Below are 18683 nucleotides of genomic sequence, written 5' to 3'. Positions count from 1 at the left end.
CACCCAGAAAATTAGTAGCAGAGCTGGGATGCCAGTCAGCTATGTCATAGTGAAGTAGGAGGCGGGACTCACTCCAGGGGTGGGGCTTGGGCACCAGACCAAATTGAGGACCAGCTAAAACAGGTCCTGGGTGGAAGCAGCTTTCCATAAGACAGACATGCCCACCAGTATACCATGTCAGTTTACCATTGCCATAGCAACACCCAGAAGTTACCATCCCTTTTCATGGCAATGACTCAACAACCTAAAAGTTAACACCCTTATCCTAGAAATTTCTGCATAAACTACCCCTTAATTTGCACATAATTAAAAGTGCATATAAATATGACTGCAGCACTGCCTTTGAGCTACTACTCTGGGCACACTGCCTATGGGGTAGCCCCACTCCACAAGGAGCAGAACCTCTGCTCATGCTGTGCACTGCTGCTTCAATAAAAGTTGCTGTCTAACACCACTGGCTTGCCCTGGAATTCTTTCCTGGATGAAGATGCCAAGAACCCTTCCAGACTAAGCCCCAATTTGGGGGCTCCCTGCCCTGTAACAATAGGGCCTTCCCCATGGCCCCAGCTGAGAGAAAGCCCTGGGCATTGTGAGTTCACCCCCAGGTGCCAGAACCATGGATGGGCACCTGACCAAGGGCAGCTGATCCATAGGCTGGCCAGGGATCTATGAGGCTGTGAAGTAGCCTTGTGAGAGGAAATCTGCCCAAAGAACAACAAGCTGGACCAACCCGACTCTTACATCTTACAGATGCATCAATGGGAAACAGAGACCCACTGGGTGAAGAGAAGTGACACCTGAAGGTGAAAGAATGAACAGAGAGGCCACATGACACACAGGGGGCATGACTGGGCTGAAGTTGGGTGAGGAAGCAGAAGCCAAGAGGAAACAGATACTGTGAGGACACAGAGGCTCGGGAGAAGCAGAGGCTCAAGGGAGCAGATGGATACCATGAGGAAGTGGCCGCCACCATGGGGAAGAAGCTAGGAAGGGGCAGAAAGTGTGAGGGGTGATGCCACAGGGAATAGAAAACATGAGGAAGTGGAGCTAGCAGAAGCCACGGGGATCAGACACTACAAGGGAACAAAAGTAGAGACTAAAATGAAGCAGAAACTATAAAGGTACAAAACCTAACAAGCAGCAGAAACTAGGAAAAGGTTAAGAAATTATATACAGAGGGAATGATGAGAATAGCCAGTTGGAAGACTGACTGGAAGAGAAGCAGAAATGGAGAAAAGCTGAATCCTGTTCAACTGCAGAGTACGCAGGCCCACAGCTCAGCCTCCTTAGACCCAGTTCCAGCCTCCCTGAGGTCCGGCTATGCTACAGGAACTGACTATGGGTCACACATGGTAGCTCATGCCTGTAGTCCCAACACTTCAGGAGGCAGAGATGGGAGGGTCACTTGAGGCCAGGAGTTCAAGACCAGCCTGGGTAATGTAGCGAGACCCCTGTTACTACAAAAAAAAAAAAAATTTTTTTTGAGACAGGGTTTCACTCTGTCACCCAGGCTAGAGTGCAGTGGGTGCCATCACAGCTCATTGCAGCCTTGACCTGCCAGGCTCAATCAATTCACCCACCTCAGCCTTGCAAGTAGCTGGGACTACAGGCATGCCTCACCATGCCCAGCTATTTTTTTTTTTTTTGTATTTTTTGTAGAGATGGGGTTTCTCCATGTTGCCCAGGCTAGTCTCAAACTCTTGGACTCAAGCAGTCCACCCGCCTCAGCCTCCCAAAGTGCTGGGATTACAGGTGTGAGCTACCATGCCCAGCTGCTACAATTTTTTTTTTTTTAATTAGCCAAACAAGGTGGCTCACACCTGTAATCCCAGCTTCTTGGGAGTTTGAGGTGGGAGGTTCACTGGAGCCCAAGAATTCAAGACTGCACTGAGCTGTGATGGCGCTACTGTACCCCAGCCTGGGTGACAGAGTGAGACCCCACTAAAAAAAAAGAAGAAGAAAGAAAGAACTGTTTATGGAGCCTGTAAAATCCTCATCTTCCTACAGGACACATACACTATACTACTCCCCACACTCAAACCCTGACTTTTCCATGGCTGGGGCTATCCTGAGTGACACTATTTTTCTCAACAATAGATAATAGTTTGATTATGGTCCCTATTTCCTGACTCTGGAGGAGTTCATCCAACTGCCCCAGGTGGCAGCCTCAGGTGTTGGCGTCACCTTCTGGCAGACATCTGCTGGACACCAGAGGGAGTCGCAAGCTGGCAATCTGAAGGCCACAGTCTACGACATTTTGTTTAGAGGTACTCAGCGATTTTTAAAAAATGGAATCTGAATGCCTTCAGGCAGTTTTTTCTCAGTGCCCAACACTTCCTATACAGTTGAAACCCAGCTTGTGTTTTCCATGCATGGCCAAGGTGCAACTCCTGCTTTGGGCCAAGGGGTCATTTTTCTGCAAAGGGCAAGAAAACTAAACATTTTTTGCTTCGTGAGCCAAGAGGCAAAATTGAGGCTATTGTGTAGGTACTAATATAGCTAAAGAAAATAAATTTCCACAGGTTCCTTAGGGGAAAGCAAAATTTGATACGTGGACACTGAAATTTAGATTTCATGTAACTTTCACATGTCCTGAAATGTTTTCTTTTGATTTTTTTTTCAACCAGTTAAAAATCTGAAAACTGTGCTTAGCTCACAGGCTGTTCAAAAACAGACAGCCGGCTGGATTTAGTCTGAAGACTGTAGTTGCTAACCCCTGTCCCCAGACAAGGCAATGGCTCAGACAGTGAAAGGAGAAGCAGGAAGGACCATGTGGTTAGTGCAGTGGGGGGCTCCAGGCCCTTGATGACCACACTCCACGCCGCAGTCCTCACTGAGCCCACCAAGATCCCAGCCTTGACCACCTTACCTTTGAAGTCAAACCACCACTTGAGAGAGGGCCTTTGGGATGGGAAGAAGAACAAGATGGTGACAATAGCCACGCCGGTGACGGCATCAGAAAGAAACCTACAATGAGAAGGCCCCAAAGCATGTGACCCTGGGCATCTCAGTGAGCCAAGGTTTGGCAGATTTGTAACGGAGGATTTGTGGAAGGGAATTAGGCCTGCTGTGAAGGGGCCATTGTTGGAGGCTGGGCCACTGGATTCTGTCCTGCAATGCACTAAGCATGGTGCAAAGCTCTTCATTCACAGCTCCCCGGGGCCATTTAGATGCTGCTTGTGCCCAAGCAAATGCTTATCCTCCCAACTCAAGGACCCTAGGAAGAGGGACTCGACCAAAGAGGGGAGAATCTGAGGGCTGCAGAATATTGGAATCCTTGGAACCCCCATAAATCACCCTCACCAGGACTTCTGTAAGAACCCTGCCTTTGTTCAGCTTGTGCTTGAATCCCTGCTGGGATGGGCAGCTGACCACATTGAGATACAGCCCACTCACACCAGTGGAACCCAGATTGACCCAGCCTCATGGCCCCTCAAAACCTAACTGTCACCTTTCAAGCCTCCACAATGTGTCCTTTAGGGGAGACATTAAGCCCTCAGGGCAGGCACTTTCCATTTCAGGTGGAGAATCAGAGGGTCAAAGAGCAGAAATAACCTGTTCAAGGCCAGACCCTGAGCAAGTCATTTTGTTAAACTGACATACAAATACAACCAAGATACCCTGTAAATTTTATTTTTAAAGTTTTTATTTTCAGCATTGGACACAATTCAATAAGGAATTGGTTAAATACATCGAAGTGTTCCCATTCTGTAGACCCTGGCCTTAAACTCAAATTGTTCTGGCTCCAAGTTCAACGAAGCCTAGAGCTCATTGCTAACCAGAGCTCTTTCCACTCACACATTTGGAAAGGAGAGTATTCAAACAGACAAGAAGTTGGAAGAGATGGTCAATATCATTATAATCAGAGAAATGCAGATCAAAACACTAATGGTATACCATTCATCTGCCAACAGGCAAGACTTGAAAAGGGGAGTAAAACTGGTGAGGGCACTGGGAACATACGCCCTTAGTGAAAGAATAAACCAGTTTAACCTCCTGGGGCATTTAGTAACATGTTTCCAATTTTACATGTAAATACCCTTTGATCCAGTTATCCTACTTCTAGGTATTTAACCTTGAGAAATAGTCATACTTTTGTACACAGATTATGTGCAAGGATGTTCATTATTGATAAGAGTAAAAAAATTGGAAGATTTTTGATAGACACATTTAAAGAAATTGTGTTCCATTCATATTATGAAGTACATTGCATCTGTTTAAAAAAAGATAAAAGATAATGTCAATCTCTATGTATTGACATAGAAATACAACCAAGATACCCTGTAAATTTTATTTTGAAAGTTTGTATTTGAAGCATTGAACACAATCTAATAAGGAATTGGTTAAATAAATCAAAGTGCTCCCATTCTGTAGAGTCCTATGCAGTGTTTTAAAAGAATGAACTTGTGACCTGAGTCCAAGAAAATAAAATTAAAAAAAAAGAATGAAGTAAGTTCAAAATGGCAAGTTGTCCATGATCATATTATCATATTTTACAGTCTTTTGTTATATGTATACATATTTGTATGTGTGTATGTATGAAGATATGTGTGCATATCTGGAATGTCACACACCAAACTGCTCATTGCGATCATCTCTGGGCAGTGGGACATAAAGTGGATAAAGAGCCACTAACTTATTCTTTTTCAATTCAGCATTGTTTGAATTTTCATGAGTATGCATAACTTGAAATTCTATACAAAATTAAAAGCAGATTACAAATAATATGTCGACGTGATCATGTTTCTGTTAAAAAATACCTTCTTTTTAATAGAGTTCTAAAAGCCAATTGGCATATGTTTCATTGAGGTGTAATTAACATGCAATAAAAAGCACCCATTTTAAGGGTATAGTTTAACAAGTTTTGACAAATGTATACAGTCTGATAACAGCGTGATCACAATGTAGAACAGTACTCAGATAGGCATTTTTTAAAAGTCAGGAAAGATGTGTATCAGAATTAGAGACTGAGATTTGGCTGATTTTCACATTTTCTGTATTGTTGAAATGCTTATAATGCTCATTTTGCATCTGAAAAAAATAAAGCATCTACATTTTGGAAAAATAAAAAAAATGGTAAGAGCAATGGCAGCTTCATGGCTTTATGAAATTATATTGTTTCTTGCTTATGACAACCTTCAGGAGATCAGAATTTATGTCATCCATTTTACCAGGGAAGAGGCTGAGGCCCAGAGGGTGAGATATTGCACTGTCCAGTATGGTAGCCACAAGCCACGTGTGGACTAGTGGGCATTTGAAATGTGGCAAGACCAAACTGACATGTGCTTTAAATGTAAAATACACACCAGATTTTGATGATTTCACATAAAAAAAAGCCAAATATCTCACTAATAATTTATACATAAAATATATTATTCATATTAGTTTCACCTGTTTTTCACCTTTTTAATGTAGCTACCAAAAAATTTAAAATATATATGTGGCTCACATTATATCTCTCTTGGATGGGGCTAATTGAAATAATCAGATTTCACCAAATCCAGCAGATATGTCTCTATTTAATCATGTTCCCACCCACACCAGAATTTGACATGGTGCCCACTCACACTTCTTAAAACACTCCCCTCTCTTGGCTTTTACTGGTCCATAGCTCTAAGTTTTCCTTCTACCTCACTCACCATCTCTCTGTTTCTCTAGTAAACTCCTTTTCCTCTCCCCAGCTCCCAAGTGCTGGGGTTCCTCATGGTCTTCTATACTCTCCTTAAACACTTTCCATAGCTGAGCCCATTGATTCCTATGGATTTAACTCCCAAATGTATACAGTAACTCCCAGATCTATGTATGCAACCTAAACATCTCTTCTAAGCTCCAGTCCTGCATATCCAACTGGCTATTGAGCTTGACAAGTCTAAACCAAGTCCAAAATAGAATTATGAATAAGCCATTCCCAGCCCTCTAAAAAATATTCTTCTCCAACTAACCACCATTCATGCAGGCACTCCTTTCATTCATACCCCCCAAACCAACCCAGCGCAAGTTCCACATTTAACTTTGAATGATATCTTGACTGCTACATTGCCATTGCTACCACCCTCACTCAAGCCATCCCCCAGACCAGGGGTCAGCAAATGTCTCCTGTAAAAAACCACACAGTAAGTATTTCAGCTTTGCAGGCCACATGGTGTTTGTCTGGACTCACATTTGACATTGGAGTGTGAAAGCAGCCATAGACAATATGTAATTGAATAGGTGTGGCTGTGTGTCAATAAAACTTTATTTGCAGACACTGAAATTTGAATTTCATATAATTTTCGTGCATTACAAGACATTGTCTTTTGATTTTTCCACAGCCATTTAAAAAATGTAAAAGTCATTCAAAATCAAGTGGCAGACCAGATTTGGCCCAAAAAGACAGGGGCCATCTAGATGGTGTTATAACTCCTAACTATTCTCCTCATCTATATTTTTGCCCCCACTACCTATTTCCTAATGAATATAGCTAACAGTTATTGAGTTCTTTCTATGAGCCATTTTAACCACTTGACATATATTAACTCATTTATCTTTACAACAAGTCAATGAGAAATGTACTATTATAATATCATTTTACAGATTAGGAAACTGAGGCACAGAGAGGTTGAGTAGCTTACAACCCTCCAATGGCTGCCAACTGCTCACAGAAAAAAAAAAAAATCAAAATGCATAACATGCCCGAAAATACACTCTAATCTGGCCCTCCCCTACTCTTCCTCACCCACTTCCTTCCCACCAGGCTTTCGGTCCCACTGGGCTTTTCTCAGTTTCTCAAACATGCTACGTTTGTTCTGACTCAGGATTCAGTAGACATTCCCAGTGTATTTCCACTGCTTTCACCTGCAGTCTTCCTAAGCTTTGGCTCTTCCCAGAACTGTCCAAAGTCAATGCCCCTGCTCTATTATTTTATAGCATAACCCTCTCACTCTTTCCTTCATAGTACTCATTGCAATGCAGTTATTTTGTTGTCTAACTACTTGCTTTTGTCTGTGTTGCAGCACCCAGCATGCAGCTTAGCACATAATAGGTTCTCAATCAATGTTGATTGAATGAATGAACGATTTGCTCAGTGACGCAGCTCATAAGTGGCAGAGCTAGAATTCTAACCCAGTTTAGTCTGACTCCAAATCCGGAGCTCCCAACACATGAGAAGTCATATTTTATCACCCAAACCTAAACTCTTTTGAGAGTGAAAGAGGGAGCTATTAATAATCATATGGGACAAGAGATGGAAACTTGGATGCAGGTCTCCCCAGCTACAATGCTGCCTCTCCAGCTCCAGGTGGCCCAGCCCAGAATCCTCCCTGTTGGACTCCTCCCTGTGGGTCCCCAGAGTCTCACCCAGGAGTGAAGAGGCTGGCCCAGCCAGGGATGAACTTCGGGTCCCTGGAGAAGAGGAGGATGGCAAACATGCAGAAAAGGACGAAAACGGCCTGTTCGGCAAACCTGTGGCACAGACATGCAGGCATGATGGTGACCCTGGGTTTCAGGCAGACTGCAGCAGGCACAGGCTCAGGCAGCTGCCCACTGGGAGTGACTAGGCCCGGGATCTGCCTCTGAGAAAGCTGAAGTCATCCACTCCCCAGGGAGTGCCCAGAACAAGGGGAGGGGCACCAATGGACTGTAAATGATTCCTGTCCTAGGACTTCCACGCTCCCTCAGGATCCTTCCTGAGCCTCAAGTCACCCCCTCCCCGAAACCACATGCTTCATTATCACCAGGAGTTTCCCAGGATCCTACAGAAAATCAAGAAAGTGAGAAACAGAGACAGAATCCAAAAAGCAGAAAGAAAAACAGACAGAAATGCAGTAGGCAAAGAGAAAGAGGAGCATTCATACGGAGAGAGAGAGAGAGAGAGAGAGAGAGAGAGACATAAAAACACACAGTCTGTCTACACTGAGAGGAGAAGACACAGAGAGGGGACAGACCTGGAGAGAGGGTGGATGGAGGTGGAAAGAGAGGATTCCCAAGAGTTGGAGGAGCTAGTTACCCAATGTACCCATTTCAAAGACTGGAGAGCAGGGCCCAGAGAGGGTTAGTGCCATGCCCAAAGCCGACAGGACATGAATGGCACGGCTGGTCCTTGAACACAGGCCTACTGAACCCATTATTTTCACCATATGGAAATGTGAATTAAACAAGGTCCTGGAAGCCACCTGAGATAGTGTCACGTATTCTGTGTACCGGGAGGGAAATGGTGCCTTGGGTGGAAGATAGCAGATCCCACTGTAAATACATTCTGAGGGGCTTCTTGGTCCTCAGGTTTCTACCCCAGCACCAGGGCAAAAGGTTGACTGTGTAAACCACCTCCCATCCTCCACCTCTAGGCTCCCAGGCCATGGGTCCTGGAATTCCCCTGGAGCTCAGCCCCCATGGGCCCAAGGCCAGGCCAGGAGGAAGCTTTCCTGAGCATTGAAGACTCAGCTCTTTCCTCAACCCAAGGACCCCCATATACCTGATGGGCCCCAGGTTCTGGTATTCTTCCCGAATTACAGCTCGAGCCCTGTTTTCTGCAGTGGTTCTTATCTCAGATTTATTCTTCCTCCAGCCCCTGAAACAGAAAGTGGGAGGTTAGGAGTGTCCACTGCAGGTATAACTAACTTCTCACCTACAACCACCACCACCACCTGACCAAGTCACATCCTCTCTGTCCGGGAGGCTGCAACTACCTGATGGCTGGTCTCCCTGCAACTGTCTTCCTTTGCTACAGTTGTTCTCCCCACGTACAGCCTGGTTGATCTTTAAAAATGTGAATCTGATCATATGACTCCCAGGCTTAAAATCCATGAGTGGGTCAAACAGGCACATGAATAAACAGAGGAATCAATGGAACAAAGCAGAAAGTCTAGACACAGACTTAGTCACAAGTGAGAATTTAGTCTATGATAAAGTTGCTATCTCAGATTGGTGTAGAAAAGATGGACTATTCAGTAAATGGCATCAGACATATAGATCAATGGAACAGAACTGAGAGCCAAGAAATAAACCCATCCACCTATGGCCAATTGATTTTTGACAGGGGTACCAAGACTGAATAATGGGGGAAGGAATAGCCTTTCAACAAATGGTGCTAGGAAAACTGGATAGCCAAGTGGAAAAGAATGAATCTGGACCCCTACCTCACACCATATACAAAATTAAACCCAAAATGGATTGAAGACCTAAATGTTGGAGCTAAAGCCATAAAACTCTCAGAAGAAAAGGCAGGGGTAAATTTCCATGCCCTTGGAATAGGAAACAGTTTCTTCAATATGACGTCAAAGCACAAGCCACCAAAGATAGATAAATTTGACTTCATCAAAATAGTAAAATATTGTGTGTCCATAAATGGTGTTAGGACACTGGGTGACCATTTGGGACAAAAAAAAAATGAAGTTGAATCCAAACTTCACACTGTACTATAAGGATGAACTCCAAATAGATCAGAAGTTTAAATGTAAAAAATATAACACTAGAAGAAAACGTGATTATTCTTTTATAAGTCCTGTATTAGGAAAACCTTTCTAAGCTGTAACTGAAATTTCAGAAACTATGTGAGAAAAGATTGAAAAAAAATTAAAACAATTCTTTAGAGAGAAAAGCACCATAAGCAAAGCCAAAAGACAAATCAGGAAAAAAATGTAGCTTCTATTGCAGAATAAGCACTCATCTTTCCAAAATATAAAGCGTACCAGAAACTAGTAAGAACAGGACCAACAACCCACTTGAAAAAATGTATAAAAATATGAACACACGGTTTCACAATTCACAGGAAAGAAAATACCGATGAACAAACTTTTCATATGCTTCCAAACCTATGAGAAGTTTCCTAAAGTTACTCTTCATAAAATAAACACAAGTTATTTATCTCTTATCAGATTGGCAAAAATCCACTTTGCTGCAAGGAAGCAGACACTCTCATATATTGTGCATGGGAGAGGAAACATGTAAAATTTTATGAAGAATGATTTGACAATATCTATTAAAATAAAATGTGTTTATTCTCTGACCCAGAAATCCCACTTCTGGAAATGTATCTTATAAAAATGCTTGTTTCCTTTGAGCTAGAGTTGCAAGGTAAAAGAGAAAAAATAAAATAAAAATAAAAAAACAGCTGGGCATGGGTGGCTCATGCCTGTAATCCCAGCTCTTTGGGGGGCCGAGGTGGGTGGATCACTTGAGGTCAGGAGTTTGAGACCAGCCTGGCCAACACAGCAAACCCCTATCTCTACCAAAAAAAAAAAAAAAAAAAAAAAAAAAAAAGCACAAAAAATTAGCCAGGCAAGGTGGCAAGAGCCTGTAGTCCCAGCTACTCTGGAGGCTGAGGTAGGAGAATGGCCTGAACCTGGGAGCTGGAGGTTGCACTCCGAGATGGTGCCACTGCACTCCAGCCTGGGTGACAGAATGAGACTTTGTCTAAATAAATAAATAAGTAAATAAATAAAATAGAAAACCAAAATCTGTCAGGGAGGCCTGTCACCAGAAAAAGATATCTATCTCTGCTCATATTTGCTTAAGAAAACTGAAAGATTACACAAGAAAGCAATAAAAGTGGATGCTTGTTTGAGAGGATATCGTGGGTGAAGAGGCCCATGGTTGGGAAAAGGGGTTCTCACTGCATACCTCTTAGTGTTGTTTTGATTTTTGAGAACCATATGTATGTGTTGCCTATCCAAATTAACGTAGCCATATTAAAAAGTAATTGAAGTAACCAAAATAAATAAAGGAAAACAAAGTGCCAGTATTATATTTTGGCTAGACATCGTTTCTGGCTCAAGTCTCTGGGTCTGAAGCTTGCTCTTTGTTTAGAGGTTGATTTGAAAATGTTAGATATTATGGTTTCTTTAGCACCCAACTGAGACTTTCTCCTTAATGTAAGTAGACTGAGTGATGAGAGTTGATAAAGACATATTGCCCATAATATGATTTGGTGTTATTTAATATTTTGTCCTCATGCCTCCCCAAATTATCTTCTGTATCAGGGCCCCATAAAATGGGAAATAGTGCACTCCCCTCGTCTCTGGTCAAGAGTGTTTACCTTAAAGACAATACGATTAATAATTAGTAATAATATGTGACATCAACAAAGGGTCTGGGTGTGGCAGGCAGGTTACACCTCTCACTTAATCCTCACATCCCTGGGAGGTCAAGAAAAGAGAATATGGCTAGCATGGTGGCTCACACCTATTATCCCAGAGCTTTGAGAGGCCAAGACAGTAAGGATCGCTTCAGGCCAGAAGTTTGAGACCAGCCTGGGCAATATAGTGAGACCCTGTCTCTACAAAAGATTAAAAAAAAAAAAAAATGGCTGGGTGCGGTGGCTCAAGCCTGTAATCCCAGCACTTTGGGAGGCCGAGACGGGCAGATCACGAGGTCAGGAGATCGAGACCATTCTGGCTAACACGGTGAAACCCCGTCTCTACTAAAAAATACAAAAAACTAGCTGGGCGACATGGCGGCCGCCTGTAGTCCCAGCTACTCAGGAGGCTGAGGCAGGAGAATGGCCTAAACCCAGGAGGTGGAGCTTGCAGTGAGCTGAGATCCGGCCACTGCACTCCAGCCTGGGTGGCAGAGCGAGACTTCGTCTCAAAAAAAAAAAAAAAATTATCCAGGCACAGTAGTACTCGCCTGTAGTCCCAGCTACTTGGGAGTCTGAGGCCAGAGGAACACTTGAACTTGGGAGATTGAGGCTGCAATGAGCTATGATTGTGCCACTGCACCCCAGCCCGGGCGTCAGAGCAAGACCCTGTGTGTAAAACTACATACATACATACATACATACATACATACATACATACATACATAAAAGAAATGAGAATACGACATGAAATAAAAATCATCCTCAGTTTTCATAGGCAGATGCTGAGGTTAGAAAGGCCACTCCCTGCTTCCCCACTCTACCTGCCAAGAAGAAAATGAGAGGTACCTGAAGCTCAGTCCCCCGTACAGGAAGGAGATCCAGAGCCAGCCTGCCAACAGGAACAACAGCATAAGAGGGAAGGCGAAAATGAACCAGGAGCCGAAATTCACCACGTCACACTGTGGAAAGAAACTGGAGAACAGTGGGAGATGAGAACAGGCCAAGGGCAGCCATGCCCATTTGGGGAGTGGCAGAGGAGACCAGGTGGTACTAGTAGTAGTGGGTCAAGAGGGGAATGAGAGGGTCCCATGGAAGTCTTGGGAACATTGTTTTCCACCTATTCTAATAGAAGCACTCTTTTTTCCTCTTCTTTGGAAGCTGCTGGCTTCTGACCTAATGTGACCAATGGGTGCCCTACAGTCAAAATCTCTGCCCCCTGGAGGCCAGACAGGTACGTGAGTGAGTGAAACAGGACAGGCCGGGCCATGGTGAATTGAAGAGAGCTGTGCTCATTAAAGGGGTAAGCTGCTATTTGCTTCCCCAGGGTTGCCATGCAAGAGTGCAGGGCCAGTAAGCCCAGGTTTGGGTTTTACTTCAAATTATGTGATGTTTAAATGTTGGCAATTCATGAAAATGTTTTTAATGAATGTGGGAGTCAAGCATAACACATCTGCAGGCTGAAACCTTTGCCCTCCTTATTATACATGCTCAAAGACCCTGGGCATTTTGTCCAGGCAATGGTGATGTCGATGAGTTCTTTCTCTGCTGAATGGTGTCCAATCTCAGTTTTATTAAGACATCATCAAGCCTGAAAGGATGAAGGGCAATAACACTCAGTGCTGGTGAAGATGTGGAAAAACAGGCAGATTCTTGATGTTTGTTCATCGGAATACTCTTTTCTGGAGAGGGATATGGTAAAATGCAGTAAGAGTCTTAAAAATGTGCATATCCTTTTATCCAGAAATTCTACTACTAGAAATAAACTTTAAAACAAAAAACCAGAAATGTGGTCAGGAATATAAGTGCTAGATTGAAAAGAGGAAAAGTAAGTTATAGAATGATGTATACCAAAGTATGTGGACACTCACGGACATTTCTAGGTAAATAAATAAGTAAATAAACCAAAACATTAACAGTTATTATATAATAAATAAGCAAACAAAAATATTAATAAACTCTATATAGTGGGATTCTAAGAGGTTTTATTTCCTCCTTTTCTCTACTTGTATTTTCTACAATGAATAAGTATACCACTATAATTAGACAAAATAAAATATTGTTTTAAAATATTAAAATATCAGCAAGTGTGTGGTCAGTTACATAATTTGTAATAGCAAAATAATAATTATCATAAAATGAAAACAATCTAAATGCTTAAGATTAAAGTATATACACCCAAAATAAGATAATACATAGTCACTAAAAATTATGTTTTCTAAAAATTTTTAATAATAAAATCAGACTATAAAACTGTATTAAGAGCATAGTGGCAAAAACATTAAATATATACACATTTAATATATGGACATAGAAAAGTCTAGAAGAAAGTCTTAAAATATCGACAGTGGGATTGAAGGTATTTCAAACTTCTTCTACATTTTCCAAATGTTCTTTAATGTGCCAATATCATTTTATAATCAGAATAAACCAATAAAATGTATTTTGGCAACACGGGCTAAAGGACCACTCAGGGCAATCACTTCTCCTGTCTCCCAAGGCTTCTCCTGTTCTCAGCTGGAGAATCAAAATCACGTATTACCTAGCATTCCTTTTAAATCCCCTTTTCCTACACCAGAGGGTCTACATTTGAGCCCTTGCATTGCATAAGATTTGCATGTAATTAACTTGAAATCCTACATTTGATATTTTTACTGTATATATAGTTAATATTATATATTGTATGTATTATATGTTAATATATACTTAAATATACATAAGATATGTTTTAGAAAATATAAATATGAAATAAACATATAAAAAACATATATTTCCCCAATTTCATTTCAGGTTGGAACAAAGTCCTACTCATATCAGGGCAGGCAGGTAGCCTGAAAACTCTTTGACAACAACTGCTCCCCTTCAATTCTCCACATCCCCAACCTAGGCTCTGCTCTCCATCCCCAGAGCCCACATCTTCCTGTCCAGCCCTGGGGATGGGTCCCGGCAAACCCTAACACCAAATGCCTACCTTCCCCCTCCGCAGAACACTAAAGGGCTGAGCCTAGATCCTCCCCACACCGGAAGCAGGATCATCTTTGCTTCTGGTTTTTCTGTCAGTGAGCTAAAACCAGAAGGCACAGCCAGCCTTCTTTAAAGGATAGCGATAAACAGACATCTAAGGTTTGCAGTAAAACTCAGCGGGCTTAAATCAATTGGTGAAACACACCTACGACTTCTTTTTGTTTTTTTTGGTTGTTTTTCACCTCTCCCAGTTCATGGTTGACAATCACTGGTTTCCATCATCAAATCTTAAAATCAAAGCATTTTGGAATCTGAGAATGTATTGGCAATTCATCTCATCCAGGGGTTAAGGTTTTAAAATCAGCACAAGGCCAAACATGGGTGTACTAAAATCTCTTATGAAAATACCTGTAATTACTCACTTGTATGTTACTGAGGGTTGCACACATAGCAAACCTCTCTCGGGGAGATGAGCAGGGCCTTCCTTCATCCCCACGTGTTTTTGATTCTTTGGTTGGGCAACAGGTAAAGAAGTCAGCTAGTATTTGCGGCCATGTTGAATATCAAATACTTTTTGGTGCCCTTTGTTGGCCAAATGCTTACATTTGTATTTATGTAAATTAAATGAACCTATGCTACATCTCCACTGCAAGGAATCTTAGAAACCCTGCCTTGGAATCCTGGAACCTAAAAGTCTTAGAGATAGGATCTTGAAATACTGAAGTTTTAAAATCTTGGAAACCAGAGGCTTAAAATAATGGGAGCGGCAAGTTGTTTAGTTAGAGCATCTTTCTCTTATCCTCATGTCCTGACCGGCCACCCAGTCACTGCTGACCACTTCCAGGGGTGGGAGACTTTAGCTCCCAGCAGAGACCACTCCACTGGGGGACTCTGTTTATGGCTGGAAGGCTTCTCTCGGGCCATGACAGCCACAGACCCATGCTTCCTACTGGGTTACTCCTCTGCTGTCACCTTTCCAATGACCCCCATCTCACTTGGAGGAAAAGCTGGAGTCCTTAGACAACACTTACCACTATTACCTTATGTCTTCTCACCTTCCCGTCGCCCCAGGCTCTTCGCCTCCTTGGTATTCCTGCTGGTCCCTGAACCTCCCCAGGAACAGCTCCACCTCCAAGCCCTGTAGGAGCTACTCCCCGCTGTCGCTGTCGGCAATGCCTTTCCCTCCTGTGTCCACATGGCTCATTCCCTTCTAGGTCTCTGCTCAAATGTCAGCCAATTAGAGAGAACCGGTGTCCCTGACCAACCTATATAAACTTGCACCCCACTCTCCTCACTTCTACTCTCTTTCCCTGCTGTATTTTTTTCCTAACTTATCACACAGATACGTTTTATATTCATTTGCTTTTTCACTTATTGCCTGTCTCTCCCGCCAGAATGGAAGTTCCCCAAGGGCAGGGATCTCACTGGATTTTGTGTATTGTTGTGTTCCCAGAGCCTGGCCCAGAGAAGGCCCTCAATACACATTCCCTGGATGTTGAATGAAGGAGGAAAGAGGAGGGGAGGAGCAGAACCCTCCCTGCTGGTGGGGACTCTTGCTTTCTACCTCTTGAGCTGGCCAAGCAGGATGAGGTTAGGGGCTGTGCCTGTGAGTGTGGCTGTGCCCCCAATGCTGGCTGAGTAGGGGATAGAGATGAGGAAGCCCTTCCAGATGTTCCCACGATATTCATCCTCCTTCCTGGAGTCCGCCAGCAGATCCAGTGGAACCTCCGTCTCCCCAGGGTGGTCTTTGCTTTAAACAAATCCAAAGAGAAGCCATTCAGAACACATGGAGAACACGCCACAGACTGCCCAGGGGCTGGGGAGCCGAGTGATCTTTCTAGAAGGTAATTTGGCACAGGTATCAAAAAGCTGTAACAAGGTGCAACTCTACAGTTCAGATATTCTAGTCTAAGAATGTATCCTAAAGAAATAGACAAGTGTCTCAGGTGTGGGCACAAGGGAACTCACCGTGCCATTAAATATAATTTAAATGAAGAACAGTCTAAATGCCCATCAAAAAGGGGCTGATAATAAAGATGACTCTCTTCCTGGATGGAACACCAATGCAGCTATTAAATGGATGCTTATTAAGATGAAAGTTGTCCATTCACAAACTACGGTGAAAAGGTATGTCACAGTACCACTTAGTTTTTTATTGTATAAATACTCATGGGCGTGGTGGCTCACTCCTATAACTCCAACACTTTGGGAGACCAAGGCAAAGGATTGCTTGAGGACAGGAGTTTGAGACCAGCCTGGGCAATATAGTGAGATCCCATCTCTATAAAAAAATTAAAAAATCAGCTGGGCATGGTGGCATGCACCTGTAGTTCCAGCTACCTGGGAGGCTGAGGCAGAAGGGTTGATTGAGCCCAAAAGTTTGAGGCTGTAGTGAGCTATGATTGCCCCACTGCCCTCCAGCCTGGGTGACAGAGTGAGACACTGTCTCTGAAAAAAATTAATAAGTAATAAATAAAAATAAAGAAATAGGCCGGGCACGGTGGCTCAAGCCTGTAATCCCAGCACTTTGGGAGGCTGAGATGGGTGGATCACGAGGTCAGGAGATTGAGACCATCCTGGCTAACACAGTGAAACCCCGTCTCTACTAAAAAATACAAAAAACTAGCCGGGCGAGGTGGCGGGCGCCTATAGTCCCAGCTACCAGGGAGGCTGAGGCAGGAGAATGGCGTAAACCCAGGAGGCGGAGCTTGCAGTGAGCTGAGATCCGGCCATTGCAGTCCAGCCTGGGAGACAGAGCGAGACTCCGTCTCAAAAAAAAAAAAAAAAAAAAAAAAAAAAAAAAAAAAGCTATGTTTCATGAATATAAAAATATTTAAAGTCTAGAAATACATGCAAGTTATTTTGATATCTTTCCCAGGAGCGGAATTATGTATTTTTTTTCTTTTTTATTTTCTGGGTTGTTTTCCTTGTACAGTTAAAGAGTTTTGGGAAATAATGACATTAAGAATTTTTAAGTATATAATTAAAAGATCATAATGTTGGCATTATTGAGGCCAACATTATGGCATTATATGATGTCCACTATTCTCCATTAAGTAAAATAGGCATTTGGAAACAGACTGAAATGAAGGAAAAAAAGTGAAATAGCAGGTTACAAAACAGCATATATAACATTATCAATTTTATTTTATTTTGTTTATATTTATTTATTTATTTATTTGAGACAGAGCTTCACTCTTGTCACCCAGGCTAGAGTGCAATGGCGTGATCTCAGCTCACTGCTACCTCTGCCTCCCGGGTTCAAGCGATTCTCCTGCCTCAGCCTCCCGAGTAACTGAGATTCTCCAGCCACACTGGCTTCCTGGCTGCTCTTTGACCTCTCAGGAGCTTTGCATGTGCTGGTCCACATGCTGAGAACACTCTTCCCATGGATACCCTCACCACTCCCCACCTCTTGCAGAGATTTGCTAAAGCACAACCTTCTTGTGAGGACTTCCCTGACTACTCACATTCAAACTGCCCCTTCCCACTTACCAGCTCGCCTCCCCTACCCTCTTTCCTGCTTTGATCTCTCTCCAAAGCTTATCCACCACCCAACAAACCATGATTATATTCACTTATCCGTTTCTTGCCACTAAAATGTAAACCCATAAGGGCTGGGCTTTCTGTCTGTTCCTTGCTGTATCTCCATCCCTAGAATAGTGCCTGGCTCATCGTAAGCTCTGAATAAATATTTGCTGAATGAATGAAATAGACCGGATCAATGCCCAGCACTGTCTTGAGCAGATTGCTTGGCTCCCACTTGTGTCATCACTGTTAAATTGAGATCACAATGCCATAATAACAAGTGCTAACATCTGGACATGTAAGGTCCAGCCAACCTGCTCTATCTACATTATCTCATTATCTCACACAGCCAGTATGGAGCAGAGCCAGAGTTCCAAGTCAGGTGTTTGCGACTCCAAATCCTATGATCTTAACTACATTGCCATAATGCAAAGGATACTCTAGACTAAATGTGATTTCAACACCAATGTGAAGATGCTTTCTAAGTCATGTAGGGTGAAGGGCTGTTATTGTTTTATAAGGTATTTTTTTGTCTGTATGGACTGTTAACCCCGCCTGTACCCCTCTCCTCCTTGTGTCATGCAGTTTGTGCTATCTTGCTCTTCCGGATCTCTTCTTTCAAGAGGAAAGTACCTGTGATCCTCAATCTCACCAGATCTTTAGGGATTTAATATATTGCCCTACCCTTTCCATGTCTGCATTTTTTTTAAAGGAGGCTGTTGAGGTTAATGTTTAAGCCACAGAGATGAATGGTGGAAACTTAGGCATTAGGTCATTTGGAGAAAAATTCAGGGATGGGAGAAAAATGATTTGCAGCATTGAATTTTTGTTCATTGTCTCCTTGAATCAAGCACTGTCTCCTCTACAAATTTCACCAATAACTTACGCTTCTGTGCTGGCGAGAAACTGCATCTCCGTGGGCACAGTGTGTAGGCCGTTTCTCCGCACAGCAGCTAGGAGGAAAGAGCATGATGTCTTTAGCGTAATGTAGTGAATGGAACAGGAGTATCCCAAATCTCGTGAAGTTAGTCAAGAATGCTTTCTTTGCCAAGGATCCTATACTATTCACTGAATCAAAAGACAAAGACAGAGAGAGGAAGAAGAGAGAGAGGAAGGAGAGAGAGGAAGGGAGGAAGAGGGA

At 42.9% G+C, this 18683-nt stretch overlaps 1 protein-coding gene across 1 annotated transcript in view; it reads right to left on the bottom strand.

Annotated features, from left to right (window-relative positions):
- SLC13A3 (solute carrier family 13 member 3) overlaps window positions 1-18683 on the bottom strand; it is a 95234-nt gene that overhangs the window by 22117 nt on the left and 54434 nt on the right. The window contains exons 4-9 of the mRNA XM_017877894.1: window positions 18429-18495; window positions 15579-15764; window positions 11900-12025; window positions 8450-8545; window positions 7336-7440; window positions 2870-2967 (exon numbers count right to left, since the gene is read on the bottom strand). Of these exons, the coding sequence (XP_017733383.1) occupies window positions 2870-2967; window positions 7336-7440; window positions 8450-8545; window positions 11900-12025; window positions 15579-15764; window positions 18429-18495 (678 nt within the window). The remainder of the gene's footprint in view (window positions 1-2869; window positions 2968-7335; window positions 7441-8449; window positions 8546-11899; window positions 12026-15578; window positions 15765-18428; window positions 18496-18683) is intronic.

This window comes from Rhinopithecus bieti, unplaced genomic scaffold (assembly GCF_001698545.2).
Source record: "Rhinopithecus bieti isolate Rb0 unplaced genomic scaffold, ASM169854v2 scaffold_10347, whole genome shotgun sequence".
NCBI classification, from domain to species: Eukaryota; Metazoa; Chordata; class Mammalia; order Primates; family Cercopithecidae; genus Rhinopithecus; species Rhinopithecus bieti.
The sequence above is the reverse complement of the archived record's forward strand: the minus strand, read 5'-3'. Positions and strand labels throughout refer to the sequence as shown.